Source organism: Toxotes jaculatrix, chromosome 4, assembly GCF_017976425.1.
Source record: "Toxotes jaculatrix isolate fToxJac2 chromosome 4, fToxJac2.pri, whole genome shotgun sequence".
NCBI lineage: Eukaryota > Metazoa > Chordata > Actinopteri > Toxotidae > Toxotes > Toxotes jaculatrix.
Genome location: NC_054397.1, coordinates 15,305,807 through 15,327,974, shown reverse-complemented (window position 1 = coordinate 15,327,974; position 22,168 = coordinate 15,305,807). Strand labels below are relative to the sequence as shown.

Genomic DNA, 22,168 nt, shown 5'->3' with positions numbered 1-22,168 from the left:
ATAGCAAAGTGAGTGACGTGTAGGTACTGCCTGTTTCCCTATCTGTGTGTGTGTGTGTGTGTGTGTGTGTGTGTGTGTGTGTGTGTGTGTGTGTCTATGTGAGAGAGTGAAACCTGTGAGAAGATAAAAGGGCATGTGAAAGCCTCGTTGAGCAGACACTCCTGATTGATCAGACCACAGCGGACGGACGGACGGACGTCACTTCAGTACAGGTAAGAAGCTTCATGGCTTTTCACACTTTTTAATTAAAATATCCAACTATTTACATAAACACCAAAAATCTTTTCTGTTCTAATCTAATCTAAACTAAACACACCCAAATGCAAATTATAGCAAATGAATAAATGACATGATCCAGCATCCAGGATGTTTTTGCCAGACAGGACTCCTCATCCATGTACAGTTTAAAACAAAGTCAAAGTCAGGAAAAGATGAATGATTTATGTGTGGTATTTTATAAATTGTGTTCCTGTGTTTATTTGTAATCAAAGATTTATCTTAAAAATTAAGATAATGGTTATCTGATTGTTATTTTGTAAGAGTGGTTGTCATAATTAACCACTCACTGGTATTACTGACAATATAGTATATATATATAGTGTCTTTCTCTCTCTCTCTCTCTCTCTCTCTCTCTCTCTCTCTCTCTCTCTCTCTCTCTCTCTCTCTCTCTCTCTCTCTCTCTCTCTCTCTCTCTCTCTGTGTGTGTGTGTGTGTGTGTGTGTGTGTGTGTGTGTGTGTGTGTGTGTGTGTGTGTGTGTGTGTGTGTGTGTGTGTAAACCAAAAAGCTGATGCTACTCAGAGTACAGAGTACAGATGATGTTGGATGTTAAGTGGCATTAACATTTGTTTGTCCTATTTTTCTGTGTCAAGGCTGTCATCAAACGTCTTCAGATAAACATGTGATTTTGCGGGTGATATAGGAACATTTTATTGCTTCTTGGAAAATTTGGCAACAGTTGCCAGTTGTCTATGACCGTCAAAGCTGCAATAAGGAAGAGAAAAACATCAATAGCTATAAAACTGAGCTCATTCCTCAGATACGGAGATTAGAGGGAAACAGAGTTGCGCCAGGCTGGGGACAAGGGTGTGTGTGTGTGTTTTATGGCTCCTCTGAGCTACTTGCAGTATTACAACCAGTAAGCTCATAAGATAACTTCCATTATACCTCTTCACCTACATTTTCCACACAGTGGGGCAAATTTATGAGCAAAGTGAACACATCAGTGTGGGAAAGACACTTCTATTCTCTGCTGACGCAGACATGGGCCATAATATTTAAGCTAAGGCTGATAAAGAGTACCACAGTATGATAAAACTTTGTATACACTTACACTATGAATAGTACAAAGGTTCAGAACTGGAGGAAGTGATTTTTTTTCCCCCTCTGTACCACAAGTAGTCTTATGTTTAAAAAGGAACCTGCAAACATACAGTAATTTGAATGCATCCTCTGTGATCTTATAAATAGCCTGCAGGCAAGCACATTTAAAATAAAGAGAGGATATGAGAGAGCAACTTCTTTCACACTTCAGGTGAAACCTTGAGTTTCATAGGTATGAGAAACATGCAAACTAGGAGATTAAGAGCCCCTCTCTCTCCCTGCTAGTTACTCTGGTTAATGTATAACCAAAGCAAATGCTATCTGACCCATGCTGGTGCTTGCTTGTGTTGTAAGTCAGCCACATACAATCGATTTTCCTATGAGAGATAAAATGCAATGTTGTCCATACAAATATCCAAAGAAATAAATGGGGAAGTGTGACAAATCATATACTTCATAAATTTGAAGCTGAACTAACACACTTTTTTCTTCTCTTTAGTTAACAGTGTGAAGAAGACGGAAAAAAAAAGAGCCAAGATGTGTTGCTCCGGGTTTCTCAAAATTATGATGTTTTTCTTCAATGGCGGCATCTTTGTAAGTTTAAAAAAAAAAAGAAAAGAAAAATTTCTTCTTCAGTTTTTAACTTCTGTTTCCACAAGAAAACAAACTGAGTGCAGGCTATGTCCTCGGGCTTTGTATAATATTCTTTAACAGCTAGATCTGGAAATAATAGCAGTGAAGGATACTTTCTAAATTCAGTGATTGCTTAAAGGAATAGTTTGACACTTTGTGAAAAGCTCTTGTATGTTTTTATGCTGAGAGCTTGATGAGAGGATTTATTACCACTCTCACACGTATACGTTAAAGATAAAAGTAGAGAAAGGAGATGCTTAGCTTAAGAAAGAGACTGGAAACAGAGGGAAACTGCCAGCCCAGTTCTGTCTGAGGGTAACAAAAACTCACCGTGACAACAAGACTCAGGACAGGAAGTCACTTCACCCAGCCCACGGACGTATCAAGATATATAAACCTTGACATGATGTCACGATTGTTTCACTAGCTTCTGTAATGTAATGCAATCTCTCATTCAGCATTTCTTTGTACATTTTGGACAAAGTTAAACAATTACTTTGTGAGCATGAAAAACAAAACATAACTTGGTTTCATCCCAATCCATAACACTGACAAACTCTCCTCTATACTTTCTTTCTCTGCTGTCTATGGTGTTCGACCCTCTCTGGAAGAAATAACTGTCATCATCTAAATATGGAGTTAACCATACTGTTGATGCTTTGTTCTAAGGCAAAGACAAAGGTTCTTCTTACAGATGTTGACCTTTTATTAAAAATTCTTAGGCTGAACTCATGCTCATCTGTGAATGACCTCACATTTTTCTTGTTCAAGCTCACGACAAGTATTTTTAGCAGAAGAATCTTAACTCATCTCTTTTGTTTCACTCAAACATCAGTGTCAGTAATGTCTCTCAGCCATTGAGAGACATTTCCTAATTGTTTAAAAAAATATGTAACTACATAAATTATATTGTATCTTCTTAATATTTTCCCATTATTTCTCTCCTTTCTTTACCCGTTCATCGTGCAGTTGGCAGGTGCAGCCATCCTTGGTGTGGGAATATGGGTGAAGGTGGACAGTGGTTCTCTGCTGGGTATGCTGGAGAATGTGGACAATGCATCGTCTGGGTTATCGCAGCTGGTCAACGTTAGCTACCTGCTCATAGCAGTGGGTGCAGTGCTGCTGATTATCGGCTTCCTGGGCTGCTGCGGAGCTGTCAGGGAGAGCAGGTGTATGCTGCTGACGGTGAGAGATGTTTGATAGGTCAAAGCTAAAGAGCATGGAATATAAACTGACAATATAAAGTGAAAAAAACAAAAACAAACAATTTTTAATCATTTTCCTTTCCCCTCAGTTCTTCATTATTGTGCTGATTATCTTCCTCGTCGAGGTTGCAGGAGCTGTGGTGCTGCTCGTCTTCCAGGGTTTGGTAAGAGGCTCTTGAAAGCTTCTTGGCAACAATTGCCAGTGATCAGGTTTAGAAACCTTTAAAAAAAAGCCAAGAGAATTCACTTAAAAAATAAATAAACAGAAAAATCTGAAATATGATGATGCTATTGTTTATTTGTCCTTCTCAGGCTGATGAGCTTCTCCAGAGTCTGGAGGACGAAGTCCGATCAAGCATTGAAAGAGACTATGGAGAAGATGAAGGCATGACCTCTCTCTGGAACGCCACCATGGATGAGGTACTGTATTTTTTTTACTTATTTCTTGAGTGAACTCTTTCATCCTTAAATAAACACATCTCTGTGGTCACAGAAAGTTATGTGATCCAACTTTTAAGATGAAAGTCCATAAGTGCACACCTCAGCCAACACTAACAATTCTTTGATTTCTTCAACATGTAGGTTCATTAGGATTTGCAGTCAAGTCACTCACTCTCTCTGTTTCATTGTTAGGCATCATGGTTGTGCTGATAAGACTACTGAGCTGTTTTTGTTAAGATTTGGGGGTTAACACTTTGTGGTTTCCTTCTAGTTTAAGTGCTGTGGATACAGGAACTACACGGACTTCGACAACTCCCCCTTTCAGAATCAGCAAGGAGGAAATGTTTATCCACCAACATGTTGCAATGCAACCATCAGCACGGGCACATGTGATCAAAACAAAGCAAATATTTCGGTATGAGACCAAGTTATTTTTGGTTCAACTTCATGCATGTCAGCGACAAAGCCTGTGATGAAGTGCAACAGTCCGCCCCCTACCCCTGCTGAAACCTATTGTTTCTCTTCCAGATGGTTGCTGGCTGCTTTGACAAGCTGCTGCAGCTGATAGAGGAGAACGCTGTGATCATTGCAGCTGTGGCTCTAGGAATTGCTGCTCTTGAGGTACAGAAAACAGGTTATTTACACTGGTCTAGAAGAGTTGTGTATTCTTTGGCCACAAATACTTTGAATGAAACAGCTTAAAACTTTCACTTGTTTTACGACATCTCTCATATTCCCTTCAAATCTAGGTCACTTTCCTTACCTTCATGTATAGCACACTACTACCATCAATTTGTTAATGTGTCAGAGTATCTGAAAAAAAGTCGACACAACTTCAGGTTTCATCAGACTCAAACTTGAGGTCTACTGAGGTTCTTCTCCTCATGATTTTGAAGTTATTTGTCCTTGAATCAGACTTTCACGGCTCTTTTACGCAGTTTTTAGATGAAATATTGACAAACTGTTGTCTTTACAGATTGCTGCCATGGTGGTTTCAATGGTTCTTTACAAGAGTGTTGGCAACAAGGCGTGATGCTTCCTGTTTGAGATAAGGTGACAACTGGTGGAGCACTTTTCCTTGTATATAATGGTTTTTTTTTTTTTTTTTGATTCAAAACTGACAGATAACCTAAGGTGTGCATGCAGAGCATTGAAACCAGCCCCTGTCAAGGCAGTCGGTTGACCTGCTGCGTTTCGTTTCAAAACTGAACACATTTATACTGTGATTTATTTATGTTTTTAAAAGGGCTGTTGTCAGCTGACAGCTGTGTGCTGAAACATATGGCTAATAATATGTAATGATGCACAGTGCAGAGGAGAATCTGCACAAGTTGTGTCAGTTGTTTCCGCCCCACACATTCACTGCAATAATATGATAAAGTTATTTTTGTATGTTTGATCAAATATAAATAATAAATATCAGAATCTTGACTTTTACAACTAATAATGAAATGATACAGGTTTTCTCTGTATGACAATAGGAAGTGGATTCTAGTCTGAGCAAAATAAGAAAAAATGACTAAAGCACCACATGTAAGAATTTAAACTGTCTGTGAGTAGATATACGACACCCCAATCCACCAGCGCTACTGGGTTTATCTGATCCCATGCAGAAGAAACAGTTAATTTACCATTATTACTGAAGATAAGGGCGCAACAATCAAAGGTTTTTACACCAGTGGAAAATTTATATCAGCTTCAACAATTAATGTCCTTTCACTGTCTCTGGCACTGATTATATTAGTGTTACATTAACTCCTGTACTTTACAGCTGTTTTATTAACTACAAATCAGAGTATCAACTACTAGTGTTGTTTGCAATAATCTATGGCATGCTTTGGAAAATACCCAACACTCAGTCAGTAAGAAGAAGTCCAAGTTCATTTGGAGTGGACTATGTTGGTGGTTCATCCTTAACATAGAGAGCAAGTTGTTACAGACATGGCAAGCATTGTGTTTTTTTTCTCAAGAGGTAGTGGAATCCAAAAACGGAGCTAAAATGAGAGTGAATTCTGGACCTATGTTCTTTAGGTGGCCAGAAACACGACGCCAGATGAAAGCTGATGATTGCTGAATGTGTCAACAGGAAATGGTTATGGGTGGTTTACAGCTTATGTCTGTTATGGCTGTTTAAAAGTGTCCAAAACATCACTTAATAGAGATTTAAAGGGGGTGAAAGAGGTGTGACTCTAGTTGAATGATTTTCAGAATCATGAGAATGGGCTGACTTTTAAAGTTTGGTTTACAGAACAGTCTTTCTGGGTTCTAGCTTCTCAGTTGTTGTTTATTTAAGGAACCGCAGGCATTTTATCTACTCTTGCTGGATATGCGTAGGCAAGTGATTTTATTACAAGGATAAAAACACATCTGTGGTTTTAAATGCCTCTCAGAGTTCATGAGTTTTTCATATCAACACTTTCAATCACAGACAGTTTCAGGGCTTTTTCTCATTTTTGCAGCTCATTTTACTTCCATCAAATCCTCCAACAGCCTCAGTGTATTGGGACACTTGGTGGATTGCCTCAAGGGTGTCAGTCGACAGCCCTCAATAATAAATACTATCAGTGAACAGCTATTTAATTGCTTAGGGGGTATGGAAAGGTGTAAGTGTTCCATATGGTTAAGCCTCGTGGTCTGAACAGCTTCACTTTGCTTTATCCAGTGTGAGTCAATGACATTTCAAAAGGTTAACAGCTGCTGAAACATTTCATGACAGTTTAGATTACACATGACTGATTATAGTGTGTGTGTGTGTGTGTGTGTGTGTGTGTGTGTGTGTGTGTGTGTGTGTGTGTGTGTGTGTGTGTGTGTGTGTGTGTGTGTGTGTGTGTGTGTGTGTGTGTGTGTGTGGCTTTAGTGGAGTTTAGTTAAGTTTAATGTGTGCTCAGCACTGACTGCTGTAGCAGCAGGTTCTACTGTCACATGTGGTTCCATCGCTACCTGACACATGGTGCTGACACTTCTTATTTAGTACAGTCGTCTATTGTTTGTTCTCCAATACAGTAGCATAATACATTGAAATCCGCCCTAATACAACATGTGTTTTGTATATTTACCATCATTTATGAATGAATGCATTTTTACTGTGCCATTCATACATCGTTGTATATTAATGACACAAAAAATACAAGTGTACAGTATTTTTCATTTTTATAAGAGAAAACAGCAGAACACAGCTGCTTCCCTGAGCTTTTTATGGGAACTATCCAGGATTGTATCCTACACAGTGGAGGAGACAATCCCACACTGGTTCAGCCTTTTGAAAGTATCACCTTCACAGGCTTCCTCCTTCAGAGGATCCAGCCCAAGAATCAGGACACAGTGCAGTGGTCCCCTGAGCAGTTACTCATCTACTATCATACATCCATTAATTTGGTTTTATTGACATTATTTCTCGTGGCTACGTCAGCAACAGAAGCAGGAAATTGTGCAAAATAAAGTAAATAATCCTGATAGGGAGAAGGTATTTGGCCTGTTTTAAGTCTGTCACAGAAGACATAACTGACTGAATTCCTAAATTGAGTTTCTCCTTTCTGCAGATGTGATTCATCCTAATTTTGAAGGCCTCGACAACTGCCACATTAAACTCTGTTTAACCCCAGTGAGAAGCAGTAGCAATATCATTAGTTTGATCTGTCACTGAGGCTTTGCAATGAATTATTTTAATGATGAGTCAATATTTCAATACAGTCTTTTGTTGAGAAGCATTAAACCCATTCTGTACAGTAAGTGTGTGAGAAACAAGGTGGTAATGCAACTGTTTTTATTCAACTATAGCTTGCCACTCTCATTGAAAAGAGGCTTTTCTACAGTGGAATAATGAGAGAGCAGGGGAGACAATCATTTGTAAACTGTGCCCTCTTGTGGAAAAAGCTTATTCTGCATCTTGAGAATTTGATTTCCCCACAATAATACTGAACACATCCTCACACCTTACCTACTAATACTGTAATTGCTCAGTAAAGTTGACACTGTACACCTCACAAACCAGTGCGTGAGTGTCCCAGGTTAGTGTAGGTGAGAAGGTCTTCAGATTAACACACTGTGTGTGTTAATCTGAAGTCCTGCATCTATCTGGACCATAATGCTAAGCGGCGGATGGGAAACAGACGTGGAAAGGAGGCAATAGAGGAAAAGTGCCTCTTAATACCCTTGTGTCTATGAGAAAGGCAAACACCCTTTCTATTACAACGCTGTCAGCAAGTCAGGCCATCAACAGCCAGCGTGTGATCAGGTCACGGGTGACAGAGCACACTGAAGTGTAATGGCATAATGATGGGACATCAAGGGAGAGGCTGAGAAGCTGCCTGTGGGAATAAATGGACACGAGACTGCTTGTTTATACAGAGGACATAAACTCATTATTGCTTTATAGCCAAAGGTTACAGACACACCTACTTAAAAAGAAGAGCTTTATTGTTGATAGGATTTCTAACTACAGCAGACTAAGTAAAACTGTGGACTGGAATCCAATGAGTGTTCGATGGTGCTTAAAACAAGTTTCAAATAATCCGCAAATCCTAGTATGCAAGATGCAAAATAATAATAACCAATAAAATAACATTTGCTTGTTGAGTATGGTTTTAATGAAATATAATGGAATGCTTTTGCTTTTGCTGTGAGATTTTGGACTGATGTGTTCGGTATCACAATCCAATACAGACAGCTAAACAACCGATTAGGGAATTAAAGGGAACTAAAAGTAATATAAATAAATGAAATTTACAGCAAAAATAAATGATAAAACCCATGGAATCAACCTTCAGATTGCATTATTTAGAAACTCAGAGATCAGAGAGACCCCTTCAGATTTTTTATGACCATGTTATGACCATGACCTGAAATCCTCTCTGGTCTGGCAACCATCCACGACCTGGAGTTTTAAGCTTGGTGTGATGTCTGGTCTGGTGTGGGAATTACAACACCTTCTTTGCATTGAAACACAGGTGAGAACTGGCAACTACCTATATATAAGACACCCTCCGTCACACTGGCAAATCACTGACAGCAAGGTTGCCATTTGGAACCTTGGACCATACCACCAGACAATTGCTGCTGTAACTTTTTTTGTATTTTTTTGTCAGTTTTTGAAATTAATTCGACAGTTTCTATTTCTCTGATCAACTTTAAGAAGCATCTATTTTTGCGTCAAAGCATGGCTTTCCTCAGCCTCATCTTTTTGTCAAGCTGGACAGCTGTAGCTTTTACATTTCCTCACAACCCTTTTGACAACACTTTGATAGGGTCAAGGGTTGAATTTGAATCCTCTGGCAGTGGACCAGATGAACCATTTCGAGGAATAGTCAAGGTTGTACAGCTGGACCCTCATTCCCTTGCCCAGTCAGGGTTCTTCAGAAGGGGATTGACCCCCAGAAGAGTCTCCTCCCTCAGCTCCAGATTGTCCTTTCCTGCTTTCTTGTCTCGAGGGCGTCCAGGTCCGGCCCCGGCCTCCAAGGCCCCTGTGAGTCCACTACACCTCCTGAACCCTAAAAGCCCTGCTGAAAGTGAACTAAAGAAGAGACAAGGCCTGCAGATGTGGCAGAGAGCCATAAATAAAGGAGACAAGATGACCATGTCCCTGCCGGTTAACCTGAAGGACACTAAACAGACTTGCTCTGCAGTACCGTTCACTCAGGTAAGAGGCAAAAATTTTTATATCATGTGTTATGTCTGGATTTAATTTCCTTTCTCTGCCAAATAGATTTCTGTGCACACATAAAAAAGTCCATGAACAAGCGCATTAAGATGACTGATTTTTTACACAGTAAAACAGAGAAATAGCCATGTTAGGAAGTGTTGATTTTTCAGTGGCAATTAGAGAGGTGTCTGTTCACTCATAAAGCTGATTATGGCTCTAGTGGTGGATTAGCTGTAATGGTGTGGATTTACAGAAACACATAGTGTGCTGTAAATTAGTGTTGTAAATTAACACTGACAATATTGATGTGATGTTTCGCCTAATCTTGCCCTTCTCTGTCATCGTCCCAGCATGTGACAGCAGATGGATGTGACATAGTGACAGTGCACAACAAGCTGTGTTTCGGTCAGTGCAGCTCCCTGTTTGTCCCATCTGAGGGGGAGTTTGCTGGGTTGGGTACTGGGACAGGGGCCCTTCACCGCCGGGCCCCCTGCTCACGCTGCGCCCCATCCAAAGTTCACACTGTGACCCTGCCCCTGCGCTGTGGAGCCGAGGTCCGGGAGAAGCGCATCATGGTGGTGGAAGAGTGCAAGTGTGAGACGGGCAGCGAGGAAAGGAGTGTCGAGGCTATGGCTCCCATGCAGCTGTAAGTGTTTTACAGTTGTTGTAACAAAACTACATGACGTGTTTGTTTTCTGAAAACCATGGTTATTCAGTTACAGTTGAAATAAGGGAAGTAGCTCTAGGCTAGTAAAGTTTTTTTTTTTTTTTTTTTTTTTTTTTGGACTGACACCTTTGTTCTCTGTTAAATCGCTGCCTAGACAGGGACATAGTTTTTAGTTCTAATCAATATGTTCATATGTAACTATGTGCATTTCTACTTTCTATATGAGTCTGAATGTTATTTTCAGAGTAAAATATTCTTGTGGCTTTTTCCACCAGCTATTGTTGACAAAATGACCTATGTTCTGGTCATGCATTTTTCTGTTCTGCAACAGATGAAGCTGTCCACACTGGACTTGTGCAAATGTTCAAAACTGTGTTTAGATTAATCTAAACTGAAATATGGTGTTGTAATATTGTCATTAAAATGTCCTATTTGTACACATTCCTTTTGCCCGGTATTGCTAATTAGTTTTCTGCCAACACTGTTAGATTTACAAGTGCAATTTAGTTTGCATGCAAAGCTCAAGTAAAAACATGAAGAGCATTTGTTGTTTTTTCCACCCACTCTCGTATTCAGGCGTTCAAGTGTCAGCTCCTATATTTTATTAAAAAGCTGTGTTCCTGCCGACTTTTAGCACATACCACTTACATCTGAAAGCACCAAACTAGAGAGCAAACGAGCTATTGAGCATGGGTACTTAGCAGTAAGCAAACATAATTGTTTCAGCATGGACCCCTGAATTATGTATAGGAACCACCTATTCTCATGCCCAATCTCTTTTCAGAGTAGTTGTGGGAATTTGAACATCATTCACTACAGATGCACTTGAGCGAGTGGGCATGTGTGATTATGTGTGCATGTACTTTTTTTTCGGTTAGGGCCCATAAAACCTATTATTCATTTATATCCTGGCACCTGGGCCTGGTAAAGTGAACTCATCCCACACATCCTTACATACGTTCCCAGAGGAGCATAAAGAAGGGGGCTCTTTACGTTGTCTTGGCATGCTGTCAAAATCACTGCTTAGATGGCCATTTGCATTCACTTGGGCTTTTGGAAAAAGTGAAAGCGTTCATTGCACTACGGGGGTGCATTGAGTCCCTTGGATTCCATTAGCATGTGATTAACATCTTGGTTTGATGGCTATATTTTCCTATATTGATGGGACAAATATTTGCCCAGGTCTTAACTATGAGGAATTACGGGCCACTTTTAATCTGGCACTTGTTTTTTGTTTTTTTTTCTCTCTCAATACGCCGAAGTTGGAGAGGGTGGGAGGCGCACAGACCCGTGCTAGCAGTGATCAAATTTGGCTTGTTCAACTGTCGTTCCACATTGCGAAGAAGGTTGTTTGTAAATTGGCAGCATCTGAGTAATTAAAAAAGTAAATCTGCACCTTGTTTAGTCACCCATTTCCGTCGTTATACAACGGTCCACTTGCTATCTATAAAAATCTGCCCACTGCTCCGTTGTGTGGTGACGATAGTGGAGAAGAGGGAGTCATGGTCTCACTATCTCACTGTCTATTCTTTCCAAACTCTGTACCACTCTTCTTCTTCCAGTCTTTTGTCTTTTTTCTGAAAAAAGAGAGATAAAAAAGAAAATGGGCATAGTGGAGGGAGAAGGGAGGAAGGGGAGGTGGAGGAGGGGGCGGTTGTTGATTGAACAAACAAGGTGCACAAGAGAGTGCACCACTTAGCAAGACAGATGTCAGCCCCCTTTGCATTGTGGGATCCGGCGGAGCACTCCTGCGTCATTAAGGATGGCCTGGTTCCCATGGCGAGGGGAAAGGAAAGAGCGAAAGGAGGAGGGCCCGCTGCCAAGTTCAGCGCCTCGGGGATCAGATCAGCGTCACGGGGTGCTAAGTGGCCTAGTTAGCGCTTTAAAACGCACAATGAGCTGCCTGCTCTTTCTCTGTGTGTGTAGGCCTTTTAACTGTCAGACATGGAAATGGTTGGGAGGTGTGCGTGATGGAGGGGGGACTCAAACGATATCAGTTCAATCAAGGTGTATCAAGGGGAAACTGAATTATACATGGAGAATTTGAGGCCTAGTTTTCGCCCTAAGTTTTACTTTGAAAAATGTTTTTCTAGACCAGTAGATACCGTTAATTAACCATGTGAGGTGCTTATTGTGGTTTTATGTGCCTTATGGTAACTGGCTGGAAAACAAATATTCCCCAGGGTTGGACCATTTTCATGCTTCTTACCCCTATTGTTTTTCTGTGCGTGTCTTGCTTTGGTTTGGTGGACCAAACACTGCTAGCTATCTAGCTAGCTGAACAGTGCTGAAAGGGGAAGGTCCACAGGATTTTCTTAAGCCACTTGGGGACCCTGCAGGAGCTAAACCATCACGGTTGATTGGACCAGGATTGGACTGCGAATCAGGTTCCTTGAGCTGGCATCAGCAAGTGAGAGTGAACGGTGGGCCATCATGCACTCTCTGGAAATAAATTGGGGTGGTGAAAGGGTACACCAGGAGGAATATTCTGAAATAATGTGATGACCTGTTAAGTCATAGGCCAGACAGAGTTTTCTCACCTAAATCCCACCAGTACAGGTTTACTGCTGTAGGTGTCAGGCTCTAGGTGTGAGGGTGTCTGGACCATGGCTAACATTTACCCCCCCACTGATAGGGTGGTACATGCTCCCTCTGTGGTGTTAGTCTGGACCAGCTGGTCAGAGCTGGCTCTGCTGGAGATGGTGCCCCGGGCTAAGCCTGCCAGCCTACTGCCACTATGCCTGGATGCCAGCCCGCCTGCCAGGCTGTCTGTTGGGTGCTGAGAAGGACAGAGAAAGGTGTAGCCTGCGGATCTGAACAACATCAAAGTTAGTTGCTGGATAAGATCCTACTGTGGTTTTAGTGTCTAGTACTCCTACCGCTGCTGCTAGCTGCTAAAAGTACCACAAGTAAAGTTTAGAATAAAATAGGTAAATGTGTGTTTCTATGTCAGCACCTGGATTTTGCTCAGTGTTTCAGAGCTGAGGTTCCAAGGCTAAAGGGCGTCGTACACCGTATAGATTGAAAAGCAGCAAACATTTACTTGAAATTTACTTGACTTGCATGTATACCTTTTTTTTTTTTTTAACCTTTGTGTGAGTTATATGTTTGTTGACTGGACATAATAGATCATAAAAAAAGCATAACAAACAGATGTAATTACTGTAGATCCATTTGTACACAGCAATTATCCAATATCCATTTGTGTCAGCCCCTTCTGCATGTCAGGTATATCAAGTGAGGGAGGATTTGTTTCATAACACAGTGAAAGAAATAACCACAGATTGAGCCTCAACTCATAGTCTGACTTGACAAGACTTGGCTTGTTGAGCAATAAAAGGAACACATGAGAGTAAGCACCATTAGTCGATTACAATTTTAGACTTCCTGGTTTCTAAGTGATGACATCCCTATCAGTTACCAGTTATCTGTGCTAGAAAGTGCTTTGCTTTAAAAAATAAAAAAAATCTGATCATGTTGTTATGACAAACTTTTTCTAGTATTACCCCCTTTGGAAGCCAAAAAAGTCAGATACCCGGCTCAGTGACCATTTGGATGCAGATTACAAATGTATACATGTTTGTGTGCTTGTGCGTTTGTTTGAGTAGAGTGTCGAGCTGTCAGAAAAGCCTCTGCTGGAGTGTGATGATGATAGCAATGTCGCTGTGGCAGGTGCGGTCCTGCATGCCATGCAGGTGATGTCTCTCATGCTCACTTAGCTAATGACTCCAATTAAAGTAATTAAGAGCTGGCACAGTGAAACCTGCTCTCCCTCCCACTGCCAACCCATCCATTCGCCTTCCTCTTCACCAGCACACATCAGCGCCCACCTCGCACCACTACATGCCATCATCCGTTGTGCTACTTCTGCTCCTCTACCTTCCCTTCATCCTTCTCTCATGGGCACCTCACCCCTCTTCTTTATGCCACAGCCACCCTGTGCCTCTGTGCCTGCTGAGGTCTTTAAAAGAAACATGAAGCCTAAAATCAGCTAAATGCTCCACTCCAGAACCACTTAAGAGACCCTCAGTCCAACTTATTGTCACAGAGACAGCTACAGAAGGAGAGAGCGAAGGCCAGGTCCGGCAGGAGAAAGAGGGGAGTTAGAGAGGGAGAGGGGATGCAAGCCAGGTCCTAACGAGGGAAGAGATAATTGTTTTGTTTTGTTAGGGGCCCTTCTTCAGCGTGGAGGGAGTTGAAATGACACGCCACACATGGTTTTTGGATGAAGTGGGCAAAGGGAGGGGTGGAGGGATGCAGACTTGATGCAAGTGTGGTGAAAGTGTAGAGGAGGGGGTTGCAGCACTGAAAAGGGCAGTCATACGTAGCACCGAAAAGGGCTCCAAAAACCTGCAGCCGCAACGCAACGCTGGAATCTTCTAGATGGTTTTATATGCTGACAGATTCATAAGCTCCGATGAAACTTTGATTATGCCCACGCACATTGTTGTCTACCACTCACATGACTTCTAGAAAATTTCAATGTCAAAATGCACATTAATCACAGAGTCGTTCAATATCACACTCCACAAATTCCAACAGTGGGAAAGACCACACTGGGCCAAGCTGGAGACACCGCTTTGGCTACCGGGCCTGGTCAGATTTATCAAAATTTATGAAACGGCAAACATATGAATCTCTGGTGTCTTGGTGTTCTTTCAACACTTGGAATCCCAGACTGACAGACGATGTGCCTGGATTTATAGCTGGCGTGGCAGAACAAACGCTTTTCCAGAATCTCCTCGTATTTTGTGTGAGAAAAAGACTTTGATGTGAACTCTGGGTTTTACCTTCCTTTGGTTTCCTCACATGTCCATCCCATCTGGCCCATTTCCATTTTATTTGTCTGTAACATTTGACCAGAAGCTAAAGTAAGAAATGTGGTTGAGGCACATTAAATACATGTAAAACTAGCTATCCTACTTTTCACACGATAAGCTGCAATAATTTTGTGTCCCCCCGCCACCCCCCCCCCCCCCCCCCCCCCACCCCTGCACAGTGACACTGTAAGACGAATCACTGGTGACATTCAAGACAGAATTTCATGGTGAGTTGAAAGCAGCATTCTTGTGAAAACCACCATCATCAAAATTACAGCTGAGCGCACTCTGGTAATCTGGCGACTAACAGCATCAAGCAAATTATCCTGGTGGACTGTCTCTTTGAGCCAGGCCGGCGAATCACCTCCAGAAGCCTGTCATCACTTCCATGAAGATAAATGGTATCATTACACAGTCTCCATCATGCATTAGCTGATCTGGAATCCACTTTTTGCTCAAAAGTGGAAATGGCTTTGCATTACACTCAGTCATCAGATAGTGCTGACAGAATGTGCGACAAACATTCGTTTTTGTTTCGCCCCTTGTTGGGATGCTGCAGTGGACAGTTCACAAAAAAAAAACAAAAAAAAAAACAGTTTGTTAATTTCCTCATCTTGAATCATGGTCATGAAACACTAATTTCTGTTCTGTCTGTTAATAGGATCAATACCAACACAGACACAATTTATCCAACTCATTCTGCCAGTGTGGTAGATATCTGTCCACAAACAGTCATCCTCACAGTGGGTAGAGGAGGAAGAGTAGCATGCCAGTGTGTGTGTGTGTGTGTGTGTGTGTGTGAGAGAGAGAGAGAGAGAGAGAAAGAGGAAGAGTGATTGAGAGAGAGACAGACATGCACATAGGAGGTGGGGGCAAAAAAAAAAAGGGAGGGGGGGCAGTGCGCCAGTGTTCAAGAGAGATAGGCCAAGTGAGAAAGCAAGGGAGTGTGTGTATGTTTGAGTTTGTGTGGAGGGGTACAGAGGAGGGGTGCAGGTGGCATGGAGCTGGCGCAGGCCTGGCCCACTGTCCCCTGGCAGTGCCAGGCTCCATCTGTCATCAGCAGGAACATCTGCAGCCCAAGGTGCCCTTGTCACCCAGCGTTAGAGTAACGAGTTTGGCGTTTCCATTAGTCCAGGGCCCTCGCCCGCCCGGCCGGCGCTAGCCAAAACCATGGCATTTTGGGTGTGAGCTTGTGTGTGTTTGCCTGTGAGTGAGTGTGTGTCTAGATATGAGACAGGCAGAGGGAGAATGAGGGAGCGAGCTGGGGGTAACTGGATTTGTTTGTTGGTTTGTGCGCTTGAGCATGTATGCGTGTGTGTTTGCAGGAGGGGTGAGCGCCAAGCCAAAACAACATGGCAGTGCAGAGCGTTGACCCAGCTGGGCTGAGCCGGCATGTCGAGTCATGTCCCCTCCTGATGTGAGCGTGCCCAGTGCGCTCACACCGCTGCCAGACCCAATCTCTGGTCCCCTCTCTTCCTCGCTCTCTCTCACTCTCTCTCCCTCTCTCATCTTCCTGTCTTCCATCTGTCCACCTCCCTCTTATCTGCCCTTTCTCCCTTACCTCTCCGTGCCCCTTAGTTTCCTCCCCTTGTACTCAGAGTCCTCTCACACCCTCAGTCTATACTAACATTCTGCCTCATTCTGACTGCTACTCACATTTTTATCTTCCCTGTCCCTAAAAAAACAGATGGTACTTCTTTCCCTGCTCCCTCTTTTCATCCCTCTCTCTGAGCTATCCCCCTCCCTCTCTCTTGTCCTGTGTTTCTTTCCACCCAGCCGGCGTATCACTGATCCTAACCGGCAGTCCACCTGTTTATTCTGTCTTTCTCTCTCCTCTCTAATTCAAAAACCTGAATAATTTTTCATTCACTCAAGGGCAGTAACATGCTTTTATTATTACTTATTGCAGTCATTACTTTTACATGACGTTTTGTTAAGACTAAACATGGCCTAAGCAGTTATCAAGTCCACTTGCAGGAAGGCGACTGCTGTTTGTGTTTGCACCACATGGTGGCTCTAACGAGCAGCAATCTGTCTTAACATTAATGAACCCGGCTTTGGCTGCAATTGTGTCAATTACCCACAGAATACTAATCAGACAAACATGAGCACATCAGAATGAGATAAGATTGATTACTTTTTCATTTTCTGTATTACATGTAGGCGTGCATCATAAATCAGTTTTGACGGCATCTATGAAGCCAGTGTTTTGCCTAAAGGTCTGAGGGAAATTAGACACCACTTAATAAAAGCCCCACATTCAGGCCTTGAGCTAGTTGGACTTTTCTGAGACTCTCTGACACCTGAACTTCATACGCTCCACACAAACCCACGCTCAGATGTAGGCTGTAACCGCTCTTCATGCAACATTCAAAAAGTCTTATTTAAAGCTGCAGCTTTGTTCTTTGACACTTCAAGTCCAGTCGCTTCCTGTGAGAGAGAGCAGAGGGTTTTAAGTTACAGTTAAGATTTATTTTTACTGTTTTTTTTTTTTCTTTTTAGTCTTGGCCTGTCCTACAAAGGTTTCTCATCCCCCTATCAACACTTGAAAAGTGAGTGGAGATAGAGTGAGAGAGGCAGCAAAGGAGAGCCATAGTGAGGTAAAGAAAAGGGAAGCGACAACTGCTAATCAATAAGATTTCTCCAACCTCGTTTTTTTTTTTTTTTCCTTCTCTCCCCCCCGAGGCCTGCGGCATTCAAGACGAGCCAAGATGAGCTTGGCATTGTCGAGCATGCCTTAAAAAGAAACACCTGCGAGGTGGAAGACTTAAAAAACCAGCAGAGAAAAAAAAAATCCTGCTTTTCGCAGCTCTTAAAAATGTTGGCAAATGTTCCATGGGTTTTCTGGGAACAAAACAGTAAAAAGAAAGAGCTCCCATGCAAGTGAAGACAAAAGGGGATGGTTTTCCATAGAGATGGAGGTGTCATTACACTTGAGACGGTTGCCAGATTTGGACTTATCTTACCCCCCCCCCCACTCCCCCCCTCCCACCCCACCCCCACACCCGTCCTTGTATCTATACCATCTTAGTTTATTATCAGTGCTCGAGCACTGTGGAAGACAAATAATGAATGGTAATATTTCACTGTTGTCAAAATATGTATGTGGCTTTAGAGGGACTTGGGAAAGGGGGAATGTGCAGGGAGACAAAGATGGAGAAAGCCGGGTAGGGATGGGAGAGGAGAGGAGAGAGAGGAAACTGGAAAGGGGGGTAACTAAAACAGATGGCACTCTTGGCATCCACCTCTCTCTTAAATCTGTTTCTGCTGTTTTTCTCATGTGCACGAGGCTTTAACCCTGTGGTAACCTGTGTCCCAGCCTGACCCCGAATCTAACTGCTGTATGTAACGAGCCTGTGGTGTGTGTGTGTTTGCGTGTACATGCGCATGTTCATCTCTGGTATGTCTCTGTCTACACACTTATTTAATCGGCACCCTATGGAAGTGAGCATAGGCACTGTCTGTGTTTAGAAGCCAAACTTCCAGTTGTACTGCAGCTATCCTGCACTTTACCTGACAGAAATGTTCTCACATTTGGACTGAGGGTGGTTTTTAATCACCTGACTCTTATCTGGAAGTCATAAATTAACTTGGCTTCACCAGAGGACCCAGAGATGCTCATATTTCTTTCCCTCAAATTTCTGAATTCTTTTTTATTTCTGCCCTTTTGCCCACATGTAGAATCGATGTTCAGTCACAGATATGAAAATAATTACTCGTAGAAGTACTGTTCTGCAGTGCCGTTTTGAGGTATTTACTTAGGTATTTGCATTTTACGCTGCTTCGCTGCTACTCCAATACATTTTTTTGAACAGCTGTAGTTTCTTTGCAGAGTTTTCATATGCCAAACCTATGAGTTCATCAAATACAATGAATTTCCAACAGGTCAGTCTGACCAATAGAATATAAATTCAGATTAGCTCTATCTATACAAGCTGAAACAAAGAATGCTGCACAAACAGTGATATATGTCGTTTATAATAATCCAGTGATTTACAGATATTCTGAGCCCTTTTTTCTGCCTAGTACATCACATTTTGAATATAGGAATTTTGCTTGTAAAGGAATATTTTTACTTTATTGTATTGCTACTTCTTATTTAAGTAAAGGATCTGAATACTTCCTCCACCACCAGTGGTGGGAAGTAACTAAGTACATTTCCGCAAGTACTGTACTTCAGTATAGTTTTGTACATCCACTTTATACTTCTACTACTCTACATTTCAGAGGGAAATACTGTCCTTTTTGCTCTACTACCTTTATTTCAGTCATGCATCCTGTACCATTTAGATTTTAAGTTCCATACAAAACTTGATGACTGCTGTAGAAAATATATAATGCATTTTAGATTCATATAGGTTACGATGGAAAGTAGCTGAATTGGCTCCACCATAACACTGATAGGGACTGTTTTACTCGTAATAGAGTATTATTATACTGTGGTTTTGCTACTTCTACTTGAGTGGACGATTCGTATACTTCTCCCACTACTGGGATTAATTGTCCTTCTGATATGGTGCACATTTCTGACTGTACTTGTTCAGTGAATTTGTTCCAAGCACCATATTGTAAGTGCTCTTCCATCAGTCCATTCACAGCTGCTACAGATCAGATAATCTTTTATTCTCTCAGCCGTGAGTCTAGAGATCCGCCTGCGAGCATTGGAAGTATTTTTGCTGGTGTAAGGAGAAATTTTCCAAACATATTTTAAGTAAAAAAAAAAATTTAGGCATAAAATAAATAAGAAAAGAAACAATAAGACACTGCAGCTTGTGACTGATAGGAGAAATATTCTAGCGTGGTTCCAACACCTGGGACATCTACTGTGAATTTAGGCCACATCCTTCTCTCAGTGAGTAGAAACATTCATGTGCTGACTCCCATATATGCTCCCATAGACAGGCTACAGATTTCACTGAATGCACATCACTTATATGTGGGGTGCCGCGGTGGTGTGAGCTCATTTGCATAATCTCCCATTTAAAGAGGGATGTGCTGGAAGCCGGTGGGGGGTTGATGGTAAGGGCTGGGGTGGGGAGGTGGGAGGGTGTACAAAGTGCCCATTGTGCAGTCCCAGGATAGGGAAAATGCCCTGTAGGGCTTGGTTTGTGTGTGTGTGTGTGTGTGTGTGTGTGTGTGTGTGTGTGTGTGTGTGTGTGTGTGTGTGTGTGTGTGTGTGTGTGTGTGTGTGTGTGTGTGTGTGTGTGCATGCATGTGAGAGAGTGTGTACGCGTTTGTGAATGTTTATCTATGTGTGTTTGTGTGTGTGGGAGCCACACCTGTCAAGAGAGCCTGAGGGAAGCAATGAGACCACTATAATGAGTGTGTACATGTCTTTATATGTGCGTGTGTGAGAGAGAGAAGGAGATATAGTCGAAGGGATTTCATTAAGACAGACAAGAGCATTAAAATCTGTGAGCCATATCAATCTTTTATGTCCTAATTGTTTCCCTTTATTAACTTGGCTTGTTATCCTGCCATTTTCTCTTTCTATTTCACTGTCAAACACACACACACTCATATACACATGGTCACACATACTCCCACTCACTTTCTCCCACACTCAGCAGTAACCACACTTAGCAGCAGCAGCATGATTTGATTACTTCTCCTCATCATGCCAAATCATAATCTACCCAAGACGCAGCAGGCCGATAGGATCAGACTGGAGAAATAATGGTAAAATCAGATTTTTGGGGGGCTTTCGAGGAAAAGAGCCCAGAAGTGCTGAAATAGCTGGTGGCTGCGTCTCTAATGGTAAAACGTAATGCTCAGCAATCTGCTTAATATCCCCGCCGCACTCATTAGATTAGTGAACATTAAGGAGATTGGAAGATTTGCACTCTATTGTTTTACTATGGCAACACAAGGGCACAGAGGCTATACTGCTAACAATGAGGAGCTAGATGTACAGGGAGGTTTGAAACAGACGAGGAGGTCACTGAATGCTATAGCTGGTTCCATTTCTGGTTTGGAGGCTGTGTGAGGAGTCAGATCACAGATGTATGAATGCAAAAATTCAGAAGCACGATCTCAAACCGCACAGAGATAAAGTTAAGAATTCAAAACCTATTCACCTACGGTTTAAACATTTCTGAACCCCCACAACATCACAAAGATCATTGTACAATTATATTCTTTCTTCATCAGTATGGGAAACAGTAGCAGCCTGAAGTTGTCCCCCTATTAGTGACTAATTCCTCGGCTGGTTTGGCTCAGGGCAAGACAGAAAGCAGTGTGTGACCACCACCAGTAAAAGCAGCACCGTGCTGGGATTCAGGAACGTTATCGGAGCTCAAAGTCCTAATTCCACACTGGGAATTCTGCCATCAGTAACATAATAAGTCCACTTTGGCTGTGAGGGAGAGAGAGAAAGGTTTTTTTGCTCTGGAGTCTTGGCTCCTTCGGCGGTAAAGTTCCTCAGGCGAGCGTAAACAGATCAACAGAAAAACAGCTATTTTATTTTGCGGGCTCCCAGCAGTTGTACGGGCTAATAAGAATAACTATTAAACTCGTGTTCTGGGGGCCTTGGGAGGGATTTTTTTGGGGGGAGAAGGCAAATTATATGACCTGAGCTTTGTAGGGTGTTTTACTGCACGTATCCACTGCAACTGCAGAACTTGTCAGAGACTTATTTCCAAAGCTTTTACAATCCTCTGTTTCCTCTTATTGGCCTGATTTATGCTCACATCTCACCCAGAAAACAAAAAAATTGTCTCATTTTTGGAAAGTTTGAAATTAAACCAACATTTTTGTTTATGGATAATTTGTCCTGTCTTACTCATGTTAAGCGGTGTTTTCTTATCTTTTAGGGGAGTGAGGCAAACTTTGGCAAAGCCCGAGATGATCCACATTCCTGGTAGCTTGGAAAAGGTCACACAAAGCTTTGCAAGAGCAGACAAGAGGGACAGTAAGCTCAATAGGACATAGGACAGATGGCACTAATTCTGAGGAAAACACAAGATTATATGAACATTTGCTAAAAATTTAATGAAGGTTCTTTGTTTTTATTTCCTTAATATTTCAAAAACTGATTTGGTAAATCCCCTGTAGGCTCTTTGGTGTTTATAAGGATCATGATTCTTTTCTCTGGTATAAGCAAAACAAACTCTTGCTGTAATACAGCATTTGGAGCTTTTGCTTTGAAATACATTATCAGAATTTTTGGGGGGGATTTAAGATATTCTGTTGATGTTTTTATTTTTTTAAAACCTAAATTATGAACATACTGTCTCATGAGAATCTTATATAAAGCAGAATTAACTGTAACCGGGAGTCAAACATTTCTCTTTGTGCACAGTTATGTGCAGGGACATCACCAGTGGCTACTACAACAAGCAGGTTTAGTGGTCTCCCTAGAGAGAGGGAAGGCTGTGGTTGTTAAGTGTTTTAAGTGAGACTGAAGATAAAGTCATTTTCATATCTTATTGCTCATTTATGATG

General features: G+C 41.9%; 2 protein-coding genes across 2 annotated transcripts; both read left to right on the top strand.

Annotated features, from left to right (window-relative positions):
• Positions 1 to 131: 131 nt before the first annotated feature.
• On the top strand, positions 132 to 5,511 carry LOC121180740 (tetraspanin-1-like). The gene is made up of 8 exons (XM_041036366.1): positions 132 to 212; positions 1,821 to 1,915; positions 2,924 to 3,139; positions 3,249 to 3,323; positions 3,472 to 3,579; positions 3,872 to 4,015; positions 4,129 to 4,221; positions 4,577 to 5,511. Exons 2-8 carry the CDS (start codon positions 1,859 to 1,861, stop codon positions 4,631 to 4,633), a joined length of 750 nt encoding a protein of 249 aa, XP_040892300.1. The 5' UTR covers positions 132 to 212; positions 1,821 to 1,858; the 3' UTR covers positions 4,634 to 5,511.
• A 2,905-nt stretch (positions 5,512 to 8,416) lies between these two features.
• On the top strand, positions 8,417 to 9,988 carry dand5 (DAN domain family, member 5). Its single transcript, XM_041036784.1, has 2 exons — positions 8,417 to 9,235; positions 9,589 to 9,988. The coding sequence occupies exons 1-2, from the start codon at positions 8,756 to 8,758 to the stop codon at positions 9,886 to 9,888; spliced, it is 780 nt and encodes a 259-aa protein (XP_040892718.1). The 5' UTR covers positions 8,417 to 8,755; the 3' UTR covers positions 9,889 to 9,988.
• Positions 9,989 to 22,168: the final 12,180 nt, after the last annotated feature.

Bases quoted from the DNA above. Each gene is read 5' to 3' on its own strand.
- LOC121180740 (XM_041036366.1), top strand. From the start codon at position 1,859: ATGTGTTGCTCCGGGTTTCTCAAAATTATGATGTTTTTCTTCAATGGC. The intron at 3,324-3,471 runs GTAAGAGGCTCT...TGTCCTTCTCAG, and splicing joins TGCTCGTCTTCCAGGGTTTG to GCTGATGAGCTTCTCCAGAG. The intron at 3,580-3,871 runs GTACTGTATTTT...GTTTCCTTCTAG, and splicing joins GGAACGCCACCATGGATGAG to TTTAAGTGCTGTGGATACAG.
- dand5 (XM_041036784.1), top strand. From the start codon at position 8,756: ATGGCTTTCCTCAGCCTCATCTTTTTGTCAAGCTGGACAGCTGTAGCT. The intron at 9,236-9,588 runs GTAAGAGGCAAA...TCATCGTCCCAG, and splicing joins CTGCAGTACCGTTCACTCAG to CATGTGACAGCAGATGGATG.